The sequence below is a fragment of the Pseudochaenichthys georgianus genome, chromosome 16, assembly GCF_902827115.2.
Source record: "Pseudochaenichthys georgianus chromosome 16, fPseGeo1.2, whole genome shotgun sequence".
Classification (NCBI taxonomy): domain Eukaryota; kingdom Metazoa; phylum Chordata; class Actinopteri; order Perciformes; family Channichthyidae; genus Pseudochaenichthys; species Pseudochaenichthys georgianus.
Window position 1 is genome coordinate 7,550,200 of NC_047518.2, and position 26,259 is coordinate 7,576,458.

General features: G+C 42.3%; 1 protein-coding gene across 1 annotated transcript in view; it reads right to left on the reverse strand.

Annotated features, from left to right (window-relative positions):
- The window catches only part of ascc3 (activating signal cointegrator 1 complex subunit 3), a 204,200-nt gene extending 179,126 nt beyond the window's left edge, over window positions 1-25,074 (reverse strand). The window contains exons 1-5 of the mRNA XM_034101747.2: window positions 25,007-25,074; window positions 23,648-23,781; window positions 20,365-20,506; window positions 15,570-16,138; window positions 10,819-10,936 (exon numbers count right to left, since the gene is read on the reverse strand). Coding sequence (XP_033957638.1) covers window positions 10,819-10,936; window positions 15,570-16,138; window positions 20,365-20,506; window positions 23,648-23,737 — 919 coding nt within the window. The 5' untranslated portion in view covers window positions 23,738-23,781; window positions 25,007-25,074. The remainder of the gene's footprint in view (window positions 1-10,818; window positions 10,937-15,569; window positions 16,139-20,364; window positions 20,507-23,647; window positions 23,782-25,006) is intronic.
- Between the last annotated feature and the right edge of the window lie 1,185 nt (window positions 25,075-26,259).

Consider the following 26,259-nt stretch of genomic DNA (forward strand, 5'->3'; position numbering starts at 1 on the left):
GCAGAACCATTTGCCATGGTACATCAAGTCAGAGGAACTGATGTCTGAGAAGTTTGCTGCAAATATTCCTCAAACACCTGCTGCACTATACGAACAGAAAAGGGAATATTCTGAAAGACCTGTTTAAAGGCATTTGTAAGAGGACTAGACATCAATACTCAAACAATGACTCTCCCTGCAACAACACAGTCGACAGACAGAAGTGCTGTTGAAGTTAACATATTACTATGATAAATAATAGCTACTTTGCTGAAAGTGTTACTAAAATGATGCAGAATAAAAGGTGTCTAATATTCCCAATCTTTTTACAACTCTAATTGTTGGCCCCAACCTTTCAACTCTGTAGAACACACCTGGCTTTTTGGTCCACTTCACTAATAAGGTTCATGAGAGCAAGTTGGCATCAGGGATGCAAACACACGTTTGGTGAAAAAAGAGAGAACTATTAGAAGCAGAAAAAAACCATCGTAATATACCATCTGACAAAGGCCTGTGCTATAATGCTTCAATGAGCTGGCTATTCTTTATAATATACTCAGATCCATAGGAGACAGCGATGTTAAGTTATAAATCAAGGGGTTTTATTATTATTTACAGGTAGATAATATCAAGGGTGTAACTTTGGTTTAAGAAGTAGGGGGGGCACAAAACAGGGGGTCCTCCGCAATTAAACATTTTCTCGATTTAATTCCATTTCCTGCCTTTCTACATATACATTTGGGACTATGGTGTTAAAAAAATCAAAGAAAAATGTATAGTGTATATAATGAGTGTGAAAACTTATCTAGTATCCTATCCATGTGAACCTGTTTTATTTGTGGGTGGACCTCACATCCTCTATGGGGGTCCGGGGGCATGCACCCATGGGAAGATTTTTTGCATCAATCTGGTGCACGCAAAACTGAGATACAGCTCTCAACACTCACATGAAACAGAACTGTATATATTTCAATAATCAAAAAAACATTAGAATATGCTCACAACCAATAACACATCATTGATCAACTCCTCTCTCCTATCTTTATCTTACCTACTCTGCATTCTTTCTTGTTATTTATGCATCTCTCTCTCTCTCTCTCTCTCTCTCTCTCGCTCTCTCTCTCGCTCGCTCTCTCTCTCTCTCTCTCGCTCGCTCGCTCGCTCTCTCTCTCTCTCTCTCTCTCTCTCTCTCTCTCACAAACGGGATTTTGAAAAGTGGGGGGGGCATGTACAGTCCGCGGCACTGAGTGCAGACGTCGATGTGTCCCATTATCATTCATATCATAATGTATCATATATTTCCTTATCTGAGTCAGCTTCTTGAGACGTATCTGGCCGTGCAACACTCAGTGTCACATGTTATGACACTGTTATGTATGCATACAGTATGTATACTAGGGCTGTGCATCTTCACTGGTCTCATGATTCGATTACGATTATCCTGTCAACGATTCGATTCAATTCGATATCCCGATGCATCACGATTCATACCAATGCGTTGCATCCTCAATTTTCTATATTACTGCGCATGGCTTATTTTTCATCAATGCATACATGCAGTAAATACATATGAACTCTCTTTTTATTATTTAGAAAGTGCTTCAGAAATCAATAACATAAATGTCTTGACATTCATTTATAAACCAAAATAAATGAATTGTATAGGTCTAGCCTCCGTGTGTGAAGTTGTTCCATCCTCAAAAACAAAAAGCTAATGCTTCTGCAGTCGAGCTGCAGCTTCTAGCCACGGTCTTCTGTTAAAGAAAGACACTGAATGTCCTGAATGAGGCATCACACACAGGACTTGAGTCTGAACACAGCAGACAACAGGAGTATTCACAACAGCATATACAAACTAAAATACTGCATGTGGGTGCACACTTACATTCTCTGTCTTACTGTTACATAAATCCCATGAATGTATGAGATTAAATTAGCTTCATTATATCTCAGTGATTAAGTGAATAATAAAGTTTCTATCGGGTCACTATCAGCCTGTCACTCATTATTTTCAGGGAGGGGGCGGGGCTTGGAGGAACGGAGGAGACGGTGATCGCGGAAGCTTTTTTCCTCCTGCCTTCACAAACTTTACACACGTATATATCGTCTGAAAATTGCTAGAGGACATTCATACTCTGCAATCCAAGACTTAATTAAATCCACCAAAAACCTGACATGATTGTAACGCGATTATTTTTGAAAAACATAAATCCCTGTGTCTCTGAGCCGCAGCGACACGGACTGATTCAGAGCGGGTCCTTCTGCTGTTGGTTCTGGACTGGTGTTCTTGTGTTGGTGGATAAAGCAGACTGCTCGGTGTTCGGTGTTGCTGTGCCGCTGTCACGTCTGTTCCCTGATCTCTGCGTCACCGACTGATTTGATATTAAAGTGACAGAAAAAAAAACGTTATAGTAAAGCCGGGAAGCAACGTTACTACGCTATAACCGATTATCTTCCGTCACTGCATCGATACCGAATCGTCCACGTCCGCATCGCAATGCATCGTAGAAACGATTATTTTCAACACCCCTAATGTATACTGTATGCAGAAGTATTATTTTAAGCAACACATTAAGTTGACGAAACACTCGAGTCAAATGCAATTAAAGTCAGATCCACTCGTGTCTTTGACGGGGCAGTGATATCATAAACCTGTTGTACGCATTCAAACACTTTTTTTTTTAACCAGCTGTTCTGTATTCACCTTGCAGGTGCAACTATGTGGCTTTTATCCTGGATAAAGTGTTTATGTCATGGATGTTTAAAGTTTAACTTCTTCATATTTGTCTAATATTAGAGTTTACTTTTCATTCAGGAAGTATGACGCTGCGCTGTCAGTATGCTTGTCCATGTTTGTGATTGGTCAAATGTTGCTAACCCCGCCCCTTTCATGTGAACGCGCACTCAGCCGGACAGAGAAGCCCTGGCTTGAGTTACCGAGTTGATAACCAGCGTCGTAGGACCGCTTTGCGAGATCGCGTTTGTTAGGGTTAGTTAAGCCGGATAACTCAAACATATCCATATGTTGAACTGGATTCGTAGTACAGGCCTCAGGAGGCGTAGAGCGAGGGATCATTGTCCACTAGTTAATCGATCGTAGATGGCGTCATGCTCGCGGCGGCGGATGCGGTACCGGCGCAGCGGCGCTGTGAAAGTCCACGGCCCACCTATGCCAGAGCCAGCGGCCCACCAATGGCAGCGGCCCAACAACGGCAGCGGCCCAACAACGGCAGCGGCCCAACAACGGCAGCGGCCCAACAACGGCAGCGGCCCAACAACGGCAGCAGCCCAACAACGGCAGCGGCCCAACGGGAAAAGTCCCGAATCTCCCGATGGCCAATCCGAGCCTGCTCACACACACACACAACTGAAACCAAAGTAATTTGCAGACATATGTAAAAATCTCTCATACACACATGTGAAAGAGAGAGAGAACACACCTTTATCTATTTAATATAGCTTAGTTGTACAAAATAAAGTGAGAAATCAATCCAATGTGTACTATAGGACAATAAACAGTTTAAAAAGAGGAGTGATTAGTAAAACGCATAAATAAAAAGAAAGAATGCTATATAGGCAACATAAGATAAGAATACACAAGTTTAAATGATTTGTTATTGGTTGTGATCATATTCTAAAGATGTTTGGATTATTAAAAAGTATACAGCTCCCTTTCATCTGAGTGTTGAGAGATGTATCCATAAATTCATTTTGTGCTCAAAGTGCACCAGATTGATGCATTTCACTTCAACATTTAAAAAAAACAATCATACATTTTCTTTTCACTGCAAACGGGTCCCACAGACCCAAACAGCACACAAAGGTTAAAAGTAAGCATATAATAATGTTAAAATGTGCTAAATATATACACTGCAAAAAAACTGAAAAAGAGGAGTAAAAGTAGCTCACGACTTGTTTTATTTTTTGAAAGTAGCTCTCATCCTAAAAAAGGTTGGAGACCCCTGTTATAGAACGATACATTTGACCATTTTAAGCTTGGCCTACCATTTTATTGGAGCGATGAGGAACAGGTGGGGCTTAAAAAGGCCCACCTGTTCAAAGGGGGATGCCAGAAAAAGTTTGAGAACCACTGATATACAGTACAGGGTGCGTAGTAATCAGCAGCGAACCGCTTCAACACGTGTATTTCGGTTTATTCACGGCATTAATTTTGTTATTCTACAGTATTGTATACAACCCAATTTGTATTCTTTGAAATTGAAAAGGATATTGCATTGTGTTTGTTACTTTCGTTGCAGTTGTATATGTCTTAAGTGTAATTTGGCTTGGTTTCTTATTTTGTATGGACATGCTTTTATTTTGAAGGAGAGTTAGCGCTGTTGACAGGAAGTTGTTGTTGCTATGGAAACAACATGACGGAGATTAACGGAGAAAAGTCATATCTACATATAAAGACGGAGAAAGTAAACGATAAAGTTTATGGTTAAGTGTTAGCACCCCCCCGAAGAGGCACAAGCTCTTACGTTGATATTGGAGATTTCAATCAATTCAATTTGGCAGCCGCAGTGCAGCGCGGCTATCGTTATTCAATATCCGAATAACGAAATTGAAACCCGAATAGTACTCCAATGAACGAATATTCGGATATTCGGGTACAGCCCTACTGCAAAGGCTAAAATCCCTGTGTTCCCTCCAGAGGGAGTTTCTCTCTCACACACTCCCCTTCCTTCCTGAAACGCCTCCATTGGTCTCCATTGTTTACTTCTGTAACGACATCACTATGTAACACTGCGCTTCTATTGGCTAGCGCTCAAACACATTGTAAGTGATAGGCTAAGGGGTGGGACAAGAGGTTGACCAATCACAACAGAGCCGGCCAGCTAACTAATCAGAGCAGACTGGGCTCTGGTTTCAGACAGAGGGTGAAAAGAGGTGCTGCAGCACAGGCAGTATGAGAAAAATAAATAGCTTTTTGAACATTAAAGCATGGAGACATGTCCAATAGAGACACTACATACTAATATGGACCTGACAATGAGAATAATAGAGCACCCTCTAAATATGAGATGCAGTATGTTGATATGTTCTCCTAAAAGACACGGCCTGCAGCCATTTTTATTATCAATCAACAAGCCAATTCTTTCACAATAAATCATTTAATAACTTACCTATAAAACACCAGACAATAGTGAAAAATAAAAATAAGAGATGATGTCTCTCGTCTCTCATCTATACAAATATATATATATATATATATAATAACAATAATATATATCAATATACCAGAATATTCAGTTTAAAGTAATTGAAACTACCTATTTCCATTGAATGTAGAAGACTAAAAGGTTCAGTTTTCTTTAGTGGCTCTGTCTACACTGTCATTAAGAGAAACCTGATATTAGAATAAGGGAACCGGCGTTAAGGGGCAGCCATAAATATTATAATTAATTGCAGTATGGCCATGTGTTAGCATGCTTTGAATAGCCCTTGATATATCCAGCACCTGTTAAAACCTGTTGTCTGTGGACATGTCTCTCTAATTGTCCATTCCTCATGGCCGTGGCTCTATCAGCTGTTGGATTGTGGAAAAGAGCCACGGCGAGAGTCTGTTCTTTGATAAACATGCAAGTGCCAAGCTGCAAACTGCAATTTAAAAGCTAATCAGCAAGAGACAGGCATTCCAACTAAATCCCACTCTTCCTGATGGCATGCAAATAGTGGAACGTTTAATCAGCCTTTGTTAACCCCTACTGACTTCACCCTCAGTCGTCAAGGCAACACTAATCTCAAAAGCTGTCTGGCAAGTGAAATGTTAACGCTGATCAAAAGTTTTTCACAATGGGAATAACATCAGTGGAGGTTTGATGCAGTATGGGCGTGACTATACAACTGCAGATTTTGGACTAAACACTTTTATTGTCCGATATATTCCACAGAAACGGTTAACCAAATATTTGCTGAGAGAAGTTTTATAAAAGTGAACGTGCATCTAAACTGCAGCTTCTCTTTGATATAAACTTAGGTAAGCTTAAACGGTAATGCAACAAGGGCAAACAAGTGCTAGATGTTTCCTTAGCAACACATTTCATTGGATTAAATGTAGCACAGCATTTATTTTTGTTGGCCTTATACACAGCTTCAAATCGTTCATTTAATTGAAATGGTATTAATTTAGTCTGTTTGCTACGGCACGTCTAGTTAGGAAAAAATAACAACTATATAGATATCTAAAACAGACAATAAAGCTATTTTACTAAAGGGGGTAAAGTTAAGTATATAAACAGTTATATATGTTGTAAACTCATATTGGTTTATGTGTTGGTCAGGCAGATTATTCTGTTTAAGATTAAGCCACTCACTGTGTGTATCAGGGGACCTGATCACATTGAAATAATGAGCAGCACTTCCTATCATGATGAAATACTGGCAATTGAATGAAATAGATTCATGTATCGCGTCAGCTCTTATGTTAAGGCTGTAGTGTGTTCAGCATTGGCCTTACATCTTAACTGGAGCAATGTAAAACATGAATGATTTGACCTGCAAAATGAATGAACAGAGTTAGTCTAGATTAATAAGCTAATGTTCTGCTTCACACCAAGCATTAACATCTATATTTAGGACTTTTTGTTTTTCATTTTGGAGCGCTCTCTTCTAATCTTCAGCTGCTCTCTGATGTCTACCTTACGGATCAGAAGAGAGCTCTGGCATAAACAAATAATCCGTCCTATCTACTTACTGCTCTACTCCATCATTAGGAGGTGAAAGATGGCCACCTCTGGACTAAGGGGGTTGAGAGACAGCACAGGATGGATAGCATTTACAATAAGAAAGCAAGCAGACATGGAAGGCAGGTCCACTCCGATAGGTGGGCTGCTTTATCAAGCCTCCTAAAATACTATCTCATACAAAATCAATGAGCTCAGCCTTAAGCTGCTGGGAGAGATGGAGAACTACAGCAGAAACAAATGTAAGCCTTGCACACAGCAGCCTCAGCAACACCATGCAGTGCACAGGTCATCCTTATTACTGCTCTTACTCATGAGGTGGCCTCACACAATAATCCCCTATTGTGATTATTTAAGCAGACCGCAATCATTTTTGCATGATTGTTGAATTCCACAAACAAGGGTATTTGAAGCCAATGTGGAAACAAATAGTGGATTTGGTGGTTTTTTTATCCGCTGGGTAAAAAAGAGCCGACTGCCTACCTGAGCATAAGGTTATGATGTCAGGAAAACCACTAGCTTGCGCTCCAATTTCCCCAAAATCAGGTGCTGATGAGTCCCAAAAATATGATTGTATAAACGTATTTGCAACAATTAAAACATTATGCAATGAATGCAGCACTTGTTAGGCAAACAATTATGTGAATGGTGCATTACTAAATGTTTCAGGCATTAGGTCATTTTCAATGCCAAATTCAATGTCAGGGTGTTTTTATATTATGCAGTAATTGTTCTCTTAAAGGTCACCTATCGTGCTATTTTTAGGCAATAGCATAGGTCTCAGATATATAAAAATGTTAGGGCTGTCAAGTTAACGCCTTAATAATAGGCAACATGTTAGGTGGCTCGGACTATTATGTATAGTTTTTAGTTTGATAGTTCTTTTTACTTTACACGACACTGTTCAACACTTCCTTCTGCTTCACTCTTTCGCTAACGATTGTGAAGACACCCGCGTTCTTGTGACACGTATACTACGCTTCCTATGTTTTGGTGCGGACTGCGTTCACACCAGCGATGCACCCATGAAAAATGAATATACAAAATGTGGGATGAAAAAAAACCGTTTGTAGGACTTGCGTGGCTCCATGCAGGAATAAATAAACGTGTAGTAAGAGCGTCGAGTGTGTGGTTGAGAGAAAGTGAGAGGGATTTGCGGTGGATGTGCTCAGAGCAGACAGGCGTTGGGAATCGAAGCAAAGAAGACATTAGCAATAAAGTTTTCTAGTTGCAATAAATGTACAGTGCAACACAGAAGTGAACAAAGGCCCTGGAAACAACACAAAGTGTCCCCCGTGCCTCTGACCACAGGCTGCCGCTGAAGCAGGGACGCTTCACCCTTGTGTTTCCCCAATGCATAATATACATCGGACAGGCCGGGTTATTCAAGACACAGTGGAACAACAAGCAGCACAGACCTTTTCAAGTGGTCACTGGCCATTCCATATTGACTTGAAAACAGGACCTGGAAGGCACTCGTCCTGCAGCAGAAGTCATGCACTTAAGAGTCTTGGAGGAATGGCCTTTGGTTTGAAGGGATAGGATGTCTTTGGCTGGAGACTTTCAAAATGTAGCTTATTTTTGCTAGTTTCTACACATTTGCATCGCCCAGCTTTTATGGTTCCTGTTAAGTTACATTCACATGATAGGCAATTTGCTTTGTATGAATGTGTGTATCACATCATACCATATGTTACCAAACCACATCATACCATATGCCATCACATCTAATCATATCACATCACATCATACCATATGCCATCACATCAAATCATATCACATCACATCACACCATATGACATCACATCATATCATATCACATCACATCACACCATATGACATCAAAAAATGGGAGGAAATTAGGCCAAAGTTGAACATATTTGTACTCTGTGCGCATCTGCCTAGTTTAGCGGCACTGCTCCCTCCTAGAAACACGACTGCAACATTAGCGTGGAGCTGTATACCACATATCATGAGTGCAACTTTACTGCCAACTCTGTTTTGACAAATTAAGATGATAATGGCACAGGTAGGTTACTCGCCACTGATTGGCTAGGGCAAAATGAACTAAGACAGCTCTCGGAAACAGAAATCTGCAAAGAAGAACATGTTCAGGCTGCAACATCACTTTATTAGGAAGAACTCTACACTCTTATTGTAATCATTAAGGTTTACTCCATCATTTCATTTTGGTTGGAGACTCGATTGTCTTTTTCTGCTCTTGTTAAACAAGCCTAATACTTTGTTTTCTAAATGAAGAGCTTTCACTAAAGAATAAAAGCTGTGTCTCAAATACAGGCAAGGGTGGATAAACTCCTGATGCTTGACATGCAATGGGCATGCCAACTAAGCATACTGTTCATTTCCAACGCTTTAACTGAATTCATAACAACATCAATCCCCCTATTTTCAAAACTAACTAGTTCTGCATTACTCTTCTAAAGAGTTATAGTATTGCCAAGTCAATCTGCATGTTGTGGCACAAAATGGCAATCGCTTCATCTGAGATACTGGGTGTTTCTCAATGTCGAGTACGCTTGCTTGGTAGCACATGTCTTCTGAGCGTCTTGCTTCAGCAGCGAGGCAAGAATCCTTCCTGGCATTCGGAAAACGAAGAGTGGAACAGGCGAGCAAGTGTGCAGGTGTGCATCACATGAGAGGCCCCGCCTTACATTTTCCACACAGATTTGGGGAAATTGGTCCGTGCGCAAAGCATTGTGGGGATTTTAAGACCGCGGAGCCTACACATGTGCAGCCTCCAAATGTCTCCAAACGAAGTACGCCGGGCTCGGTAGAATTCCAAGTATGCTGGACATTGGAACAGTCCTTCGGCGGCACTCGATGACGTAGCATGCTTGAAATAGTGGCTCTGGAGCAGCTTTCCTCGACATTGAGAAACACCCAGAGAATGGCAACGATAAAAATCGTATTTTTTCACAATGGCTTCCCGCAAATGTTTCACCATGTTGGGAATTTAAAGGGTTATGTGTACTGAAACACTAGATACTAAACATTTCAATCAAATACAGAACAAGTGTTGAGATTCTATTAACAGCGTTAGGCTTTAAGACAAATTGAATTATTTAGGTAAACATCAATAGATTAGAAAAGAAGGAGTCTTCACACTTACAAATAAACACATTATATAAATAAATCTCTTGTTTTGCTGTTTAACCTTCAAAAGCTTGTTAGAAAACGGTTTGGTGGCCTTAATGTACGATAGAGTGACATTAAAGTGATAGGACATTTCATTTGAGTAATTATGCCATCATTTCATCCAATCATTTTCATCTTAAAGCTCGGTTGGATGCTACTCAATCGGAAGCTGTTGGTACCTGTTTATGTGGATAATCATGTAAACGATGCTGTGTGTTGTCCTTTTGTTGTTCTGTTTATGTTTGTATGTTTCATGTGGAACTACTTGAGCAGGTCTCCCTTGAAAAAGAGATCAATGATCTCAATGGGATTCATCTGTATAAATAAAGGTTTGAAATGAAATGGCAATTATCTAAATAAAAAAGATGGATTAAGTGGGAAAAAATGACAAAACTAGAAATAATAAATAATATAATAAAAAATTACTTTAACTCGTGTGTTTTTTTGTTTTATTGATAAAGCTACGAATAGGCAATACAAATGTGTTTGCCAAATGAATAATGATGTAGTAAATATGACATGACGGATCGACTGTTTGTTCAATTACTTTGCACAGGAATTCTTTACTGGCTTTAAACAGAACATCAGCAGCAAAGCACTGCCTGCGAAGGATCCTACCCGAGCTGTCAAACGCTCTGCTGCACCCGCTGGAGCATCTGCACCATAATTAAAAAGAGCCAGTTCTCTGCCATCATCCGACTTCGGGAAGCAAGAAATATGGTCTAATTTGTGCTGAAACAAAACAACCTGGCCAAAGCATAAAGGCTTAGACACAACACACAAACACACATTAGGATTTGATGCTGTATGATCATAATAAAAGAGAAATGCATTTTAGACCTTCAGTCAGGGAGTCTGTAAAGCTCAGATGACTCACCTTTTTGTGTCTTTGTTTCATCTACATAAATTAATTTCTCATATTCACGACTATTTCAAAAACGACTGAAGTTTGCGTTACCATGGAGATGACCTGGTTGCCATGGGGCTGTCTCACCTGCTGTGTAGCCAGTCCTGTCAGGTGGCATGGAGATGAGGGAGTCCACGATGGCTGCCCTTCGCTGGAGGAGGGTGGAGATCATCTCCAGCCCCTCTGGGCCCAGCAGCTCGAACAGCTGGAGGGAGAGAGTGGGGGGGTTAGTATCTCCACCACACACACATCCAAACACCTATACACTTCCTATGGCTCACCAATACCTACAAACACGCTTCTAGTGCCAAGACTGAGCACCTGGTAATTACCATCCGCTCGGTACAGAATATACTCCGTCGCTTAGCCTCCCAAACACAGCCACCTGGCACTTAGTAAGTGACGGAAAAACAACAACAACAAGAAATCCTGTGCACAGCAGCAGCAGCAGCACACAATTATAACTTAGTGCAGACAGGGCCGCACACACTCATCAATGTCATTGTGAGATGACTAAGTGTGTGTCCTCTAATTGTATGGCCTATTTGCCAGGTCCTATAGAGTCTTATTGTTAACCCAGAAATGTTCAGTACCCCAAACTATTATGTTGGAACTACAGTAGGGGTCCCCAGCACATAGAAACGGCTGTACAGTTTGCTAACTTACATATGATGGGCAACTGCATCATTAGCACAAGTTGCATTAATTAGCATGACATTGCATTATATCCTACGCAGACAAAAGTAGAACAGTTTCTGGAGTGGTTTCAGGAGTTAGTAAGGATGCTGAATCCATTTCTCAGGATCCAAAATGGCAGTTTTAACCAGAAAAGGGCATAAGTGCTGGGGAGGGACCCGTTTTACACAAGTCTGGCATAGGAATGTGGGGTCCTCAACATGTCCAGGTTCACAATGCTGGCAACTAGACTAGTATGTGATGTGAGCCTGGAAACCATGCAGCATTCCCCCCCCAGGGCTGTTTTCAGGATGCAGGCACGGCGTGCTCTTTCCCTCTGTCCTCCCTTGGGAAGCAACAGGTCAGGAGTGAGAGTGTGTCCTCTACTCCTTTATCTGTGATTAAATATTCAGCCTTGCCTGCTCTATTTCTCAGCTGGTGAATGGAAGCATTATGTGAGTCTAACTGGGCAGGGCTTCGTCTCTCCGAAGACCACATCAACACAATCATCGATTTGCAAAGTAGGTTGGTTTTATATTTAAGACTGAATGCAATTGTACCCGATAAACACAATGCACAAAGTAGAAAATCACATAACATGCTTCTACTAAGCACAACATATGACTGCGTGTTAGTTCAAATGTGTTGATATTAGTGTCAATACGATACCCGAGTTTCACTTTATGAACTCGTTTTTTCACATAATACATCAACAAATTAAATGATGTAATTGGTCTAAATCAAATCTTATAAATGATCATCCTTACACTCATGCCTAAGGTTGTTGACTCTTGATTGAACAGATAATTAAATAGTCTATATGATAGTAGTATATGCGTTACAGCGGTTTGTTTCTACATGGTTATAGATCAGAGTCTGATTTGGTAATAAATGCATAGTCATCATTACGCTTCCTGTTTCAATCCAAACCAAACCGATTAAGGCACTCAGTCTTCAGGGATTTTTGGAATTCATCACTTCCAATAACGTGAGGCTGCTTGAACATAACATCTGAATCCCTTTACTAGTCCCATCGAGGGGACATAACATGCCAAAGTCTCGTTTTCATCTGTTACTATATGTAACCAAATGGATTTCCACGGTATCCCCCCTCGCACAACTCAGCAACAACCATGAAAGGTCACAGCTGCAGCTTGTGCCATGAGAAATAATAAGTAGCAGGTTCTCTCCATTCTCAGCTCTAATGGCACCGAGTGCAAAGCCTTCTATCTGGTGGACTGTTGACTTTGGAGTCACACAGAGGTGGATGCATGGAGTACACACACACACACACACACACACACACACACACACACACACACACACACACACACACACACACAGACACACACACACACACACACACACACACACACACACACACACACACACACACACACACACACACACACACACACACACACACACACACACACACACACACACACACACACACACACACACACACACACACACACACACACACACACACACACACACACACACACACACACACACACACACAGGAACTAACAGTAACCAGCGGATTTTCTACAGTACTGTACAGCTTGTATCTCTCTGATGGAGCGAGGACGAGGCTCAGAGAGACAGCGAGGACGAGGCTCAGAGAGACAGCGAGCAGCAACATGGACAGTACAAAAGCCTTGGATTATCGAGGAGCGGGGAGTAGTTGGTGAAAATGCAGGGGGACAAGATGACGGAGCACTCTCCTGATCCATAAGTAAAGTTACATGATGTCAAATAACTGCTGGGGGGTCCGACAGAATGAGACAACCAGAGGCCGACGGTGACTCTGACCTTTCCAGGAAGGTGTGGAGGCAGATGGAAACCGAAGAGGCAGCCTTCTCCTGGCTTATACCTGCTCAATGCAATCAATTGACAACATCTACTTGCATACACCTCTCTAATGCTGCTGGATTAAAAAAGTCAAAAAACTGTCAAATGCTTGGCTCATACAGATGTGTAATGTAACCATTTGGCTGAAGAGCAGCATTTATTTAGATTTCTCCCCCCACTCATTTCAGACACACAGGCCAACAGATGTTGAGCGAGTGAAGTTCATTATTCTCATAAGGACAGAAGACTGTCACAAGTTTTCAAATGTATGCCTTTACATTTGAAAGAATACAAAGAAAAGGCTGCATGATTTCAAACACTTTTGTCTGCTTCACAATCAGAATGTGTTTTATTACCTAATACTTTATATTATGGTGCAAACATAAACAAAGTAAGAGATATTAAAATGGGAAATAAGAGCAGAGATGCAGGAAGCAGCAGGCGGTCTCTGGTGTGTGTGTGTGTGTGTGTGTGTGTGTGTGTGTGTGTGTGTGTGTGTGTGTGTGTGTGTGTGCGTGCGTGCGAGTATGCGTGCGTGTATGCGTGCGTGTGTGCGTGCGTGCGTGTGTGTGTGCGCTGACTGAGTGATGGCTGAGAGGCGTTTGAGGCTCGTAAGTAGAAAGAGCTTCCCCTTCGAGACACACTCCCTGTTCCTAACCCACTGTATGTGTGCAAGCGTACAAATGCATGTTTTATGAACATTAGCATACAATAATCCAGCCCATACGTTTTGTAACACAATTGTTCTATCGTATATGTACAGTATGCTACGCTGTGGGTTTCTAATTGCTACATGCTGTATGCTGCAGATACAAATCTAAATACATCTTGAATTACCACGAAACACTTAAAGTGATCTTTCCCATGCCATAACTCCTGCATACTGGTAGAGGACATCGATGGGACGATACACCAGTGCCTACTCATCAGCTGCCTAAAGCTGCAGCTGTCTTAAGGGTTGACCTCTCCTTTATGTGTAAGGTGCTCACAATCCCAAAAGGTCTTTAACACCAATGAAGGTCAAGCCATGCAGGAAGCTGGGAAGGTCTAAAAAGGTCTAAAGGTCTAAAGGCCACGGAACACTTGACGGCCCCCATATGATAATCCACACTCTGGATCAAAGCCAGAAGGCCCGCTGCAGAAGGTCAAGGTTATAGAATCAATAGGATAGCCGAGACATTAAAGGTACCGTGAGGACAGGTCAAACTGTATGTCACACTAACCACGTGGAGAGTCGACTGCTCGTTTTGAAGTTCAAGTTCAGATTGATCCCCAAAGTATCAGAGTAGAGCTGCTCGCTAAACTCCTGATCAACAGTGGAGAGGCCCAGAACGTCCTTTTTAACCTTGACGGAGCCACACGGGATAACAGCAGACACAATAACCTGACTGTGAGACAGAGGGAAGGAAACCGAGGGCAGCATGCGGCGTTTCTGTTGGCTGCGCCAACATTCTATCGGCTAGCGAAGTCAGCTTAAAAACGTTTGCTCCGCTAAACACTGTACAACCTCCTCGACCTCGTGTGCAGTGTGGCTGACTCTTTGGCTGACCATCAGGCGAGTTCATAACTGAGACCAGTGTGCACACTGCACTTTACAGATCATGAGCAGAGACATTCAAAGGTAAGTGTTATAGATAAAACATGAGGTGACTTCTGTAAGCTTTTAAAAGTATACTGTGGAGCGGCTGCACTGCACTAATACTGGGCAGAGAACTGAATAATAGGAAGAAGCAAGAAGCACATGACAAAGTGAAACAGTCAATTTCAATATTTGAATATTCAGCAGAAACCTGACATCTCAGGGAAGCATGCAAGGTTCACAACTACCGTACTTTTCGGACTATAAGCCGCGACTTTTTTCGCCATTTTTTTGTACAGCTAACGGCCACTAGGGAACCTCCTAAATCTATGGATTTTACAGGTACAATTAACCACCTTTAACACTATGGGCTCTATGACCGGTCCGCGCCCGCCACCTTTAAGCGGCGGGCTCCAGAAGGAAAAGCTGGAGGCCTGAAAAGAGTGAGACAGGTAGCGCGCCAAAGTAAAAGTGGAACCGAGAGACAGAACGAGAGCAAGACAGACGGACAATTTAGCTGCTGCGGCGGCTTATATGCAGGTGCGCTTTATAGTCCGAAAAGTACGGTAATAGTAATACATTAACAATAGTAATGCCCTTAGTGGAAGATAATCTTTCTTAATGTCGGGCAAAGAAATACATTCCTGTGAGAATCAAGATTATTTCCAAGGCCAATTTAAGAAATAAAGTGTCGATATGTTGGATTGCATTTCCAGGTGACACGAACCTCATTCTGCAGCTCGTCGTCGCTCTTGTGGGAGGTCAGCATTTCAAACAGGGAGGTGCAGAGCTCCTCCGGGCTGGATGAGATCATGTTGCCTCCATTTAGATACTTCTCCACCTCTGATCTCAGGATGGCTCCCTCCCCAGAGCTCAGAGAGCTTCCTGAAGCGTCCTCACTGGGGACATTCCTCCCGCTCGGCTGGTGGTTGAGGAAGTTGATGAAGTCGAGGCTCACGTTCTCCTCGTTGACGTCGGAGCAGGGCAGCTCCTCCAGCGGGTCCAGAGCATAGCAGTCGTACGAGAAGGCGATGTTACGTCCAAACGAAGGGCCTCGTTGGGGGTCGTGACGGGAGGACAGGCTCTGGATAAAGTTCTCCACCCTGGAGTCCCCGAGTGGAGCCACCAGCCGAGCCACACAGGCACAGGAGGCCTCGGCTGCAGAGGAGGGGAAGGGCCCGAACATTTGCTTGATTGCCCGGGTCTCCTCTGTGCCCACATGGTCTTTGTTGTGGAAGGTCTCAAACAGAAACACAGCTGCACTTTCAACGGCGGCCTGCCCGTGTTCAGTCCCCACTGGAAACAAAAACACAACATATGGAAACTTTGATGTCATGTTTGCAGCCATCACTACAGCTAGAGGGAGATGTAGTGATGTAGGGGCACACGACAAACAAACAACACCTGTGGCTTTTCCCACCTTTCCCTAACCCAACTTTTAGAACTCAGATATTTTAAGCTATTGTGCTTTTCGAGGTTTTCCCTTTCCTGTAGTGCATGGGTTTTGTTCATGTGAATGTTTCTCTCCCGCAAACTCCCCCCCTTCCTGAAACGCCACTTTGTTTACCTCCAGAACAGAATGAGATCAACACTTGCGCTTCTTTTGGCTCGAGCTTCGACACATTGTACGTGTAAAGGGGCGGGACATCTCTAAGCGGTTCACCAATAACAACAGAGGAAGCCAGCTAACCAATCAGAGCAGACTGGGCTCTGGTTTCAGACACAGGGTGAAAAGAGGTGCTGCAGCACAGGCAGTGAGAAGAATAAAGAGCTTTTTGAACATTAAAGCATAGAAACGTGTGCAATAGAGGCTGAACATGCAAATATGAACCTGAACATCATAGTTCTCTTTAATTAGAGGTGGAAAGTCACTTAGTATATTTACAGAGCTCTCCACTCAGCGGAAATGGGGGTTGGAGGATCTTGGTAAAATAAGTGACCAATGATCACTCTGCTGAGCTCCAGAGATACTGGGTAGAGTTAGGAGAAACTTCTAGAAGGAAAACAGACACCCCACAGATCTGGGCGTTAAGGCAGAGGGGCCAGACGGAAACGTCTCCTCGGTGAAAGGATTCTCAGACTGTGAGAAACTAGTTTAACTGGTCTGATGAAACCAAGACTGAAATTGTGGATCCTAATTCTAAGGCTCAAGCCTCGAGGAAACCAGGCAGGCACACACACGCAGACGTATGGACAGACTGTATATTATAACTAATTAGCATTAGTTGTTCATGGCCATTCAATCCGAGCTGTGCACTATTTATAGCTTCAGAGAAGAAACATCTGAGCAGTAAAGACTCAGCATGAGCTCGCTGTTTAGAGTCCCGGACCCTTATGTAATTAATATTCTAAACAATTCATGCTTAACCGGAACTGCACTTAACAAAAGGGAATACAGAGTAATTGTCCAATTAGAGGGAAACATGTCAGAGGGACGGATAGAGAATGGAGGGAAGAAGGTTGGAGAGGCAGAGGAAAGTGGAAACAGATGAAAAGGATTTAAACCAATTAAAACCGTCTAAAAGCATCAGAATCGTCGCTGCAAGCAGCCGAGCAGAATGGCTGCTTTCATCCTCTCCAGTGTGCTTAAGAGGAACTTTTTATTTGGATCCAGCCGCATTATCGGAGGGCAGGTTCAACACGGTGCAACATCACAATAACAAATACTGCTACTCTTGATGGGAGAAAGAGAAGAAAATATACTGCCATAATCTCATAGAGAAGCAAATTGAGTGAAAATCATCACAAGCTTTTATGAGAGAGCTCCTTAATTGACTGGTGGAGGTCAGTTAAAGGTCACATGACACGGCCATTTCTACTGATCATAATTCCATCGTTGAGGTCGACTAGAGTAGATTCACATTGTTCAATGTTCCAAACTCACATTGGTTTCTCACAGCATCTCTGTATAGTCTGTGTATTCACTCTCTGTCCTACACGCCTTGTTGGAGCTCCTGCCCACCCCTCCCTGTGGGCCCACTGTGCTCTGATTGGTCAGCTCGCCCCCTCTGTTCTGATGAGTCCACCACCGTTACAGCGGAACATCAGTGTTTATGTGTTACAATAACGTTAGCAACCAGAAAATGACACCAGTTATGACAAACAGATGAGAATGCTGTGTGGGGTCTGGGTGCCGTGTGGGCGGGACGTTGCGGGGCTCGCTGCTCCGCCCTCTGAGGCTCGAGGAGCGGACAGTGTGAGCTGGATTACTGGTGTGGTTTCCTGGTTGCTGCGTGGGGTCTGCGAGACAGCGAGACACCGCGGAACTCAGCCTGAGCACACACACACACTCACAGCCTGAGGGAGCTCAGGCTGTGAGTGTACAGAGCTGTGTGTGTGTGTGTGTGTGTGTGTGTGTGTGTGTGTGTGTGTGTGTGTGTGTGTGTGTGTGTGTGTGTGTGTGTGTGTGTGTGTGTGTGTGTGTGTGTGTGTGTGTGTGTGTGTGTGTGTGTGTGTGTGCAAAGCTCCACGGAGCACTGCGGCTGAGAAAATATAAGGCTGAGTGAGTGAGTGAGTGAGTGAGTGAGTGAGTGAGTGAGTGAGTGAGTGTGTGTGTGTGTGTGTGTGTGTGTGGAGCTCCGCAGCATTATGTCAGTATGCCCGGAAAAAGAAAATGTAAAAAGAGAAATGTCCAACGAGGCGTTCTGGGGCAGCGCAGACAGGTCTTCTCTGTGTGAGAGTTTACTCGCTACAGGGTGTACTTTGAGGGTTTTGACTCTGCAGACCGTTTACATGCAGCACAAGCTTCATAACACAAGGGGACGGGTGATAACTGGAAAGCATGACATGGGACCTTTAACTCTTAAAGTGGTAGAGGGAGGATTACAGCGTGTACGGCATGCTGTTAAACACCTGTCTCCTGAGTAAATATGATTTATTTTGTAAATGTTCTAAAAAAATAATAAAATAATAAATAAAATAAACATTGTTTTTATGATGACATTTCATGTAATGTTCTGGATATTAAAGAGGTCATATTATGGGTTTCTCCCTTTGGTGCAGTGTGTTAGATTGTTGTTGTGCATGTAGGGCACCTCGAAGCGGTTGACCAATCACAACAGAGCCGGCCAGCTAACCAATCAGAGCAGACTGGGCTCTGGTTTCAGACAGAGGGTGAAAAGAGGTGCTGCAGCACAGGCAGTATGAGAACAATCAAGAGCTTTTTGAACATTAAAGCATGGAGACATGTAGAGACACTACATACTGATATACACCTGAACATCAGCAGGAGAGGACTCTTTAAAGTAGAGACACTACATACTGATATACACCTGAACATCAGCAGGAGAGGACTCTTTAAAGTAGAGACACTACATACTGATATACACCTGAACATCAGCAGGAGAGGACTCTTTAAAGTAGAGACACTACATACTGATATACACCTGCACATCAGAAGGAGAGGACTCTTTAAAGTAGACACTACATACTGATACACACCTGAACATCAGCAGGAGAGGACTCTTTAAAGTAGAGACACTACATACTGATACACACCTGAACATCAGCAGGAGAGGACTCTTTAAAGTAGAGACACTACATACTGATATACACCTGAACATCAGCAGGAGAGGACTCTTTAAAGTAGAGACACTACATACTGATATACACCTGAACATCAGCAGGAGAGGACTCTTTAAAGTAGAGACACTACATACTGATATACACCTGAAAGTGAGAATAATGTGTCCTCTTTAAGAACACATGTATGAGCAAATGATATGAACTGCCATTCTCTGCCAGTAGCTGATTTACAGTCATCCATACAACTAAGCCTTTCTAATGTTTAGGAAATATGGCTTAGCTTATAATATGTTATATTAGTTTTACGCTGATGTTTGTTTACACATCCCATTATTGAGGCTAATTATTTATTTAGAAGAGGATAGCACTGAGGAGACATCAGATTGTATTTGTGTCTGCAATGTCCGTTCTATCTCAGATAAAGGAGATGCTGCTATCTGCTAACGAATGCAGTCAAACTATTTACTTCTCATTCACCAGTTGTTTTTATTTTAAATGTATTTTTATGATTCCCTGTGGATATTTAGTTGATACTTTATCATTTAAAATACAAGCACTGCAGACAAAGTCAACATATAATGCTCAAAGATGTTCTTTTTTAGTACCCTAGTTTCGGCAAACAATCTAATATGTAATTTCTCTAACTTGTTAGCAACAAAAACAATTCTTCCTTTACTTCACAAAGATAAAATGCCCCTCAAATCCTGGACAGATAGAATGAAACAGTCTGCATGACAACATGCCTCTAAATCTGTTCAGTGGGTCGTTTATTAAAGCCAGACCGAGCGATCTTTCTTTAAACCCACGATGATTTATACTCCAGATGTTTCAAAGGCACAAAACGATAACATGGAGCTGGCAAGTGTTTCATAATCACTTTTAGTCGCAAAGAGAAAAGGGCTTTGTGTTATTTTTAACTGTGTTTTCATCAGTGTAACACAAACATGAAAATACATTGAAAGACAGGAAAATGGATTTGAGGCTGAGGAGTTAATTACCAATTTCCTTGGCTGCCTGAAGGAGGCTCTTCAGTTCAGCTTGCTGTTTAGCGTTGTCCTGATGCTCCGAGCAGAGATGGACAATCTTCTGCCACGTCAGACCCTCTCTGGCAAACAGCTCCCGCCTCTTCAGCCGCTTGGTCTAACATGAAGCACAGGGAGAAAAACGATTTCATTTCAACAAGGACAGCAGGAGCACTTACTGCTGTCATAATGACAGGTATTTTAACCGCCCACAAAGCCTCGGATAAGACAAAAGAAGTCCAATATTTTGTCAAAGCAGGATGAAGTGAAAAAAGCATTCATAAGTAAATAAATAATGTTGTTAGCTTGGATGTAAGGACAACTGTCGTGGCTATCAGATATGCCATTAATGTTAAAGAGAACACCAAATCCTATGCTGTGCCTCGACTGGGACATGTCTCCATGCTTTAATGCTCAAAAAGCTCTTTATTTATGCAGCACCTCTTTTCACCCTCTGTCTGAAACCAGAGCCCAGTCTGCTCTGATTGATTGGTTAGCTGGCTGGCTCTGTTTTGATTGGTCAACCGTTTGGGGACATACTGCCCCTATCAAGTGCAATGTTTTGGAGCGGAAGCCAATAGAAACGTGAGTGTTATGTAGTGATGTCCCTCTTTAATCTCTCCATATTTCCGAAACGTTCCCATAATGCAACTGATTTTTTCAGATTCACCTCAAACTAGTGCTATCATTTGAAAATGGTGCATATATAACACCTGACTTTTAACACTGGCACAAATGAATGCAATTTTGATACTGAGCTTTCAAATTGTAGTTCCAAATGCATCTTTAGTAGTATGTGTATTTCTGTAGAAAATCCAGTGTTAATGAGAATAAGCTTATTTTGAAGCGTCTGCCGATAGAGCAGTGAGGTATTAAAAGTGAGCAGCTCGGAGGTCAGGAGAGGCATTAACACAATGACTCCATTACAATCTACAGCTCCATGCCTTCTAAAACTAAGCATTTTAGCACAGGCTGAGAGATAATGTCAGAGCGGCTTCAGGCTTCTTTCCTCTGGAGAAGCACTTTTTCTGCTGAGAGCATTTAACTGGAGGTGAGCCAGGTACAGGGAACAGCTTAATCGGCACCCAATTTCATTTCGTCTCACGAAGAGGCAACTGATCTGAAAAAACAAATCAGTAAGATAAGAGTGAAAAGCAATAATGATTGGAATGCTGATTAAATGGTGAAAGCCAAAATAAGATGCAAAACACAGGTAGAAATGTTTGAAAGCAAACCAGTGAGGATAAAGCAAACAATCCACCCAGATATTGTCCATCTGCAAGCAGTGGACATCGCGGTAAAAACTTCAACGGAGGTCAGAAACTAGAATAGCATTTGCACGCGTCATGTGCATTTGACAAAACAGCAGTTTGATGTCAGAGAGATCTCTGTCAGGCTTTATCGTCAGCATTCACAGAGACAGCGCACCGGCGTTAGGCTGAAACACTTCCTGGGTCAAGTGGTTGCACACCAGGGCCCTTTCTCATTTCATCAAATCCCCCTCCTCGACTCCTCGATCCTCCGGTAGTGACCCGGAAATGAATTTCAGCACGCCATGTTGAAGGACATCTCATTTCTCTAAATGCACTTCGAGGACCGAGGATCGAGCGTCGAGGAGGCTCTCTGGAGGAGCTATAACCGAGGATACACTGATGGGTCCTCCACGGCTGCTTCGTGGATGCATTTCCGGCAACAGAGATGTTTCAAAGAGTCGTGACGCATGGCCGGACTTATCTCAGCCAATGACAGCTCTGCATGCATCCCCTGGATATTATTTTATTAACTGCTCTCATCGCGACGCGATGTTTACAGTGAGAACAGCTGTGATGTCCGTGCAGAAAGCAGAGCAGTGTGTATAATATATATCACTCAGTAGAACAGGCCTACTCTTTTTGCTTTAGTTTAGTAGATATCTACAAACAAAGAGTCGATATTTTTCTAAAACCATTTAGTGCTTCACAATAAAATACACCACGGCTGTAGCCTGTTTTAGGAGCTGTATATGCGTGTGTGTGGTGTAGGTGTGTGTGGTACAGTGTGTGCGTCGATGCAGCGGACAGACAGGTCTCAGTTGGTTTGGTGTCCTCTGCTTACTTTTAATACTTGTAAATAAAACATTTGGCCCGTAATTTATTTTCCTCATTGTAGCGACCAGAGAGGGGGGGGGGATATATCCAGTCTCTGATAGTGTTACGTTATTATGAGAGTGCTCTGCTTGATTCTGAAATTGTATATATTTATATAAATATATACATATATATGTGTGTGTGTGTGTCCGCATCTGTAGCCATTATTGTCTCATTATACCGCACTGTGAATGAATCAAAGTAAATATATAAGTCATCATGAACACATCTGTCCATCAGACAGAGGGCTGCTGTGCCTCCTGTCATCATTAATGGACGTCTCTTTAAAATGACCGCTCAAAGGAGAGGAGTTCTCATTTCTCTAACCGCCTGCTGCTTCCCCTCCTCTCTCCTCGATTCCCCTCCTCGGCTCCTCCGCTCGCATCTCCTGTGGGCGGGACTAAGTATCGAGGAGGGGAGTCGAGGAGGGGAGTTCGAGAAATGAGAAAGGGCCCAGCATGAACACTGTGGTCGTTTGTTATTATTCTAAAAATAGACTTTAATCAGTATTTGTCCCCGAACTACGTGTGACACGTGTGACAAGTAGGCCATATCAACTTAAAAGGTTTTAATCTATTCAAAGTTACAGCCTGAGCATATAGACATAAGCTGAGTCACCGTAGTGACACAGCTTCTGCCCAACAAACTTTTGCCTTCTCTTGCTCTCTCCTCGATATTTAAATACTTCTAAGATAATAATCAACATTCCATAACCAGTCTGTTCCTAGCAGAGAGTGACTGGCTGCAGGGAGCTATCCTCCTGATAGGGTCAACTCCACGATATCCTTACGGCTCTCTGACACTGTGCCTCAGCTTTGTCCTGTTATTATCTGAAGAAGACATTGTTTTATGAATGTGTTGATCAAGCCGAATCAACTATCACGGTCATACCAATACGCACCTGTGGGGACACAATGTTAAAGCTCCGAGGCCGTTTGCCTGCATGACACAGGGGAGTGAGAGGAGAGGCAATGGCAAAGATGACTACGACTAACACTAAAGGGCCTCGTTTAAAATGTAGACATCAGGGGCTCGGAACAAAGTGCTGACCCCCTGATTTGCAGATCAGCGCAAACTTATGTTATATAGTGACAATAGAGACAGACTTCCCATTACCCATGAGCTGGTCTCACCTTCAGATCGTAGAGCTGTTCATTAAAATCCTCCTTCTTGCTGACAGTGGAGAAGGAGCGCAGAGCCCCTGTGAGTCGAGGAGGAGACATTGTTCTCTGATGCTCTCATCCAAACACTGCTCCTCCAGAAGGTTCTATCACACAGATACAGAGATACATGAAATGAACCTTCATGGTAGAATGGTTACTTCATGACATAGTTATCAACAGTGGTGTAAAGTAACTAAGTACGTTTAATCAAGTACTGTACTTAAGAACAATTTTGAGGTACTTGTACTTTAGAGGATTATCTCCATGTGCTGCTTCTTTGTACTTCTACCTCACTACAATTCAGAGGTAAACATTGTACTTTTAGAATAGTACTATTTATGCTACGTATTCTTCTTCCTTGTTTGTGTGAACCTACTTGGTAATACAACTGATTCTGGGTTAGGGTGAGCGCAAAATAACCCAATCTGCATAATACATATTTTCACTTTTGGTACTCTAAGTATATTTTGATGCTTATACTTTTGTACTTTTACTTGAGTAACATTGTGAATGCAGGACTTTTACTTGTAGCAGACTATTCCTACTCTCTGGTACTTTACTCAAGTACAAGATCTGAGTACTTCTCCCACCTCTGGGCATCAATAGTACATAACGTGTCTAGAGATACACACTCAACTCCTATAGAAAACAGGTACGTTAAGTTGTTCTGATCGAAAATCACACATACAAACATGGACAGTATTAGCAGATGTTACACGTCGTTGGGGTCTTTTTTTTAATTCTTCGGCATAAAATGGGTCCTAAAAAACACCTGATAACAGCTAAATATATGACTGTAATAGCTGAAAGTTATACGCAATGAAGCTCCATTGTGTTGGTAGAGTGTTTGGGATACCTGTTATAAAAGTCAAATTATTAATGGAACAAAGACTGCATGGTAGATGTTCGGCAAATTGAATAGGCTACTGGATACTATCGATTCCAAAAGACATAATGCCAACTTTATAACTATAACATGATAACGTGACAACAAAAATGATTAAGCCAGCTTTTTTAATCCACCTAACGTCATTCTGTGCAGGCGTTAACGCCATGTCTTGCTTTTATTACTGTTTAAACGATATGTTTTCTTATGCCACATACATAAGAAGTTACACAAGACGTTATAAAATACAAATATGCTTCCTAATGTTGTCTGTGTTGCTAGCTGGTGTTAGCTTGCCAAGCCTGGCTGTCATTTCTAAAACCCTTTTAATGGAACGTTAGCTTCAGTGCTGTGGAAAACTGTCAATGTCAAACCAATTGCCACAAAGTATTAGCTTGTAAGGCAGTCTAAAACTTCATATTTCAATATGTAACTAGGCCTACCTTCCAAATCGCTTTGCAGAACGGTCTGTGAGAAGCGTGTGACTGCTGGCCTACCGGCAGATGTCAACACCACTCGCTCGCATGCTATGAACCATGGGAACTGTAGTTCCTTACTGAAACTACTCAAATGAAGCTTCGACTAATCTGACTACATTTCCCATCTACACCTTGGAATACAACATCACACAAGATGTGCTTTTTATATTTATCGGCGTACACCGAAAACAACAAATGCGGAGTCTGTACTCGAATTAAAACGGGGTACGCGGCTAAAAGCCAGTATTAACCAGGTGACAACCAAACTGGATTGTGCGTCTGAATCTGCTTCATGTTGTGGATCTATTGGCTTTACTTAGGTCCCTTTTGCCCGCTCTTCTTTAGTCCAATCATTATAATTATGACTAACTTCACAAAGCCGGACGCCCCGGTACCCATAACAAGCACAACCACACAAACTGCAGTTTACTGGGAAAACGAAACTTCTGTGAAGTCCGGTGGGACTCATGGGACCTTATTTCGGAAAAAGTTTGTATTGAAGTCAATGGAGAGAGAAAGATTATCTTTCGATCCCGTTTGAATTGTGCCACGAATTACACATATGATGTATGTCAATCTTAAATAATAATTTCCATGTCAAAAAAGTCACAGTTTGTCGTAAAACTGTTGAAATATAAGACTATGAAAAATACGCACTAGAAAGACTACAAATCCCAGAGTCGCGTAAGTGATGTCATAACTGTTTTCCTCCACTAAGAGATATAATAATAATAATTATAATATAGATAATAGCTAGGATCAGCTAAGATAAGTGGCATAAGATAAGATAACTTTAACAAGATGCCTGTGTGCTTAGCAGGGGCGTCGCCTGGGGTAGGCATCCGGGGGCTAAAGCTCTTTAGCCCTGGACAAATTCTCCCTCAATAATATAATACATTAACCTACTTTACCTATAGGACGGACGGCAGAATTGTAATTTCCCATGTTCAGGAGGCAAGACGACGCCACCAGACCAATCAGAGAGTTGCATGGAAATAAACGTGTTTTATTGGTTGACAGGTACGTACCTCTCCTCTGTGACAATGTTTAAACTTTAAACTGTCAGCCCCGGACGCGGACATTAGACATTTCTTTAATACAAAAGATGACAATTCTCAAGTGGTGGCTCACACAACAACCCCAGAGCCACCACCGGAGCCAGGTGAACAAGGTATGTACCTGTCAGTAAACTTACAAGTTATGTCAACATGTAAGCA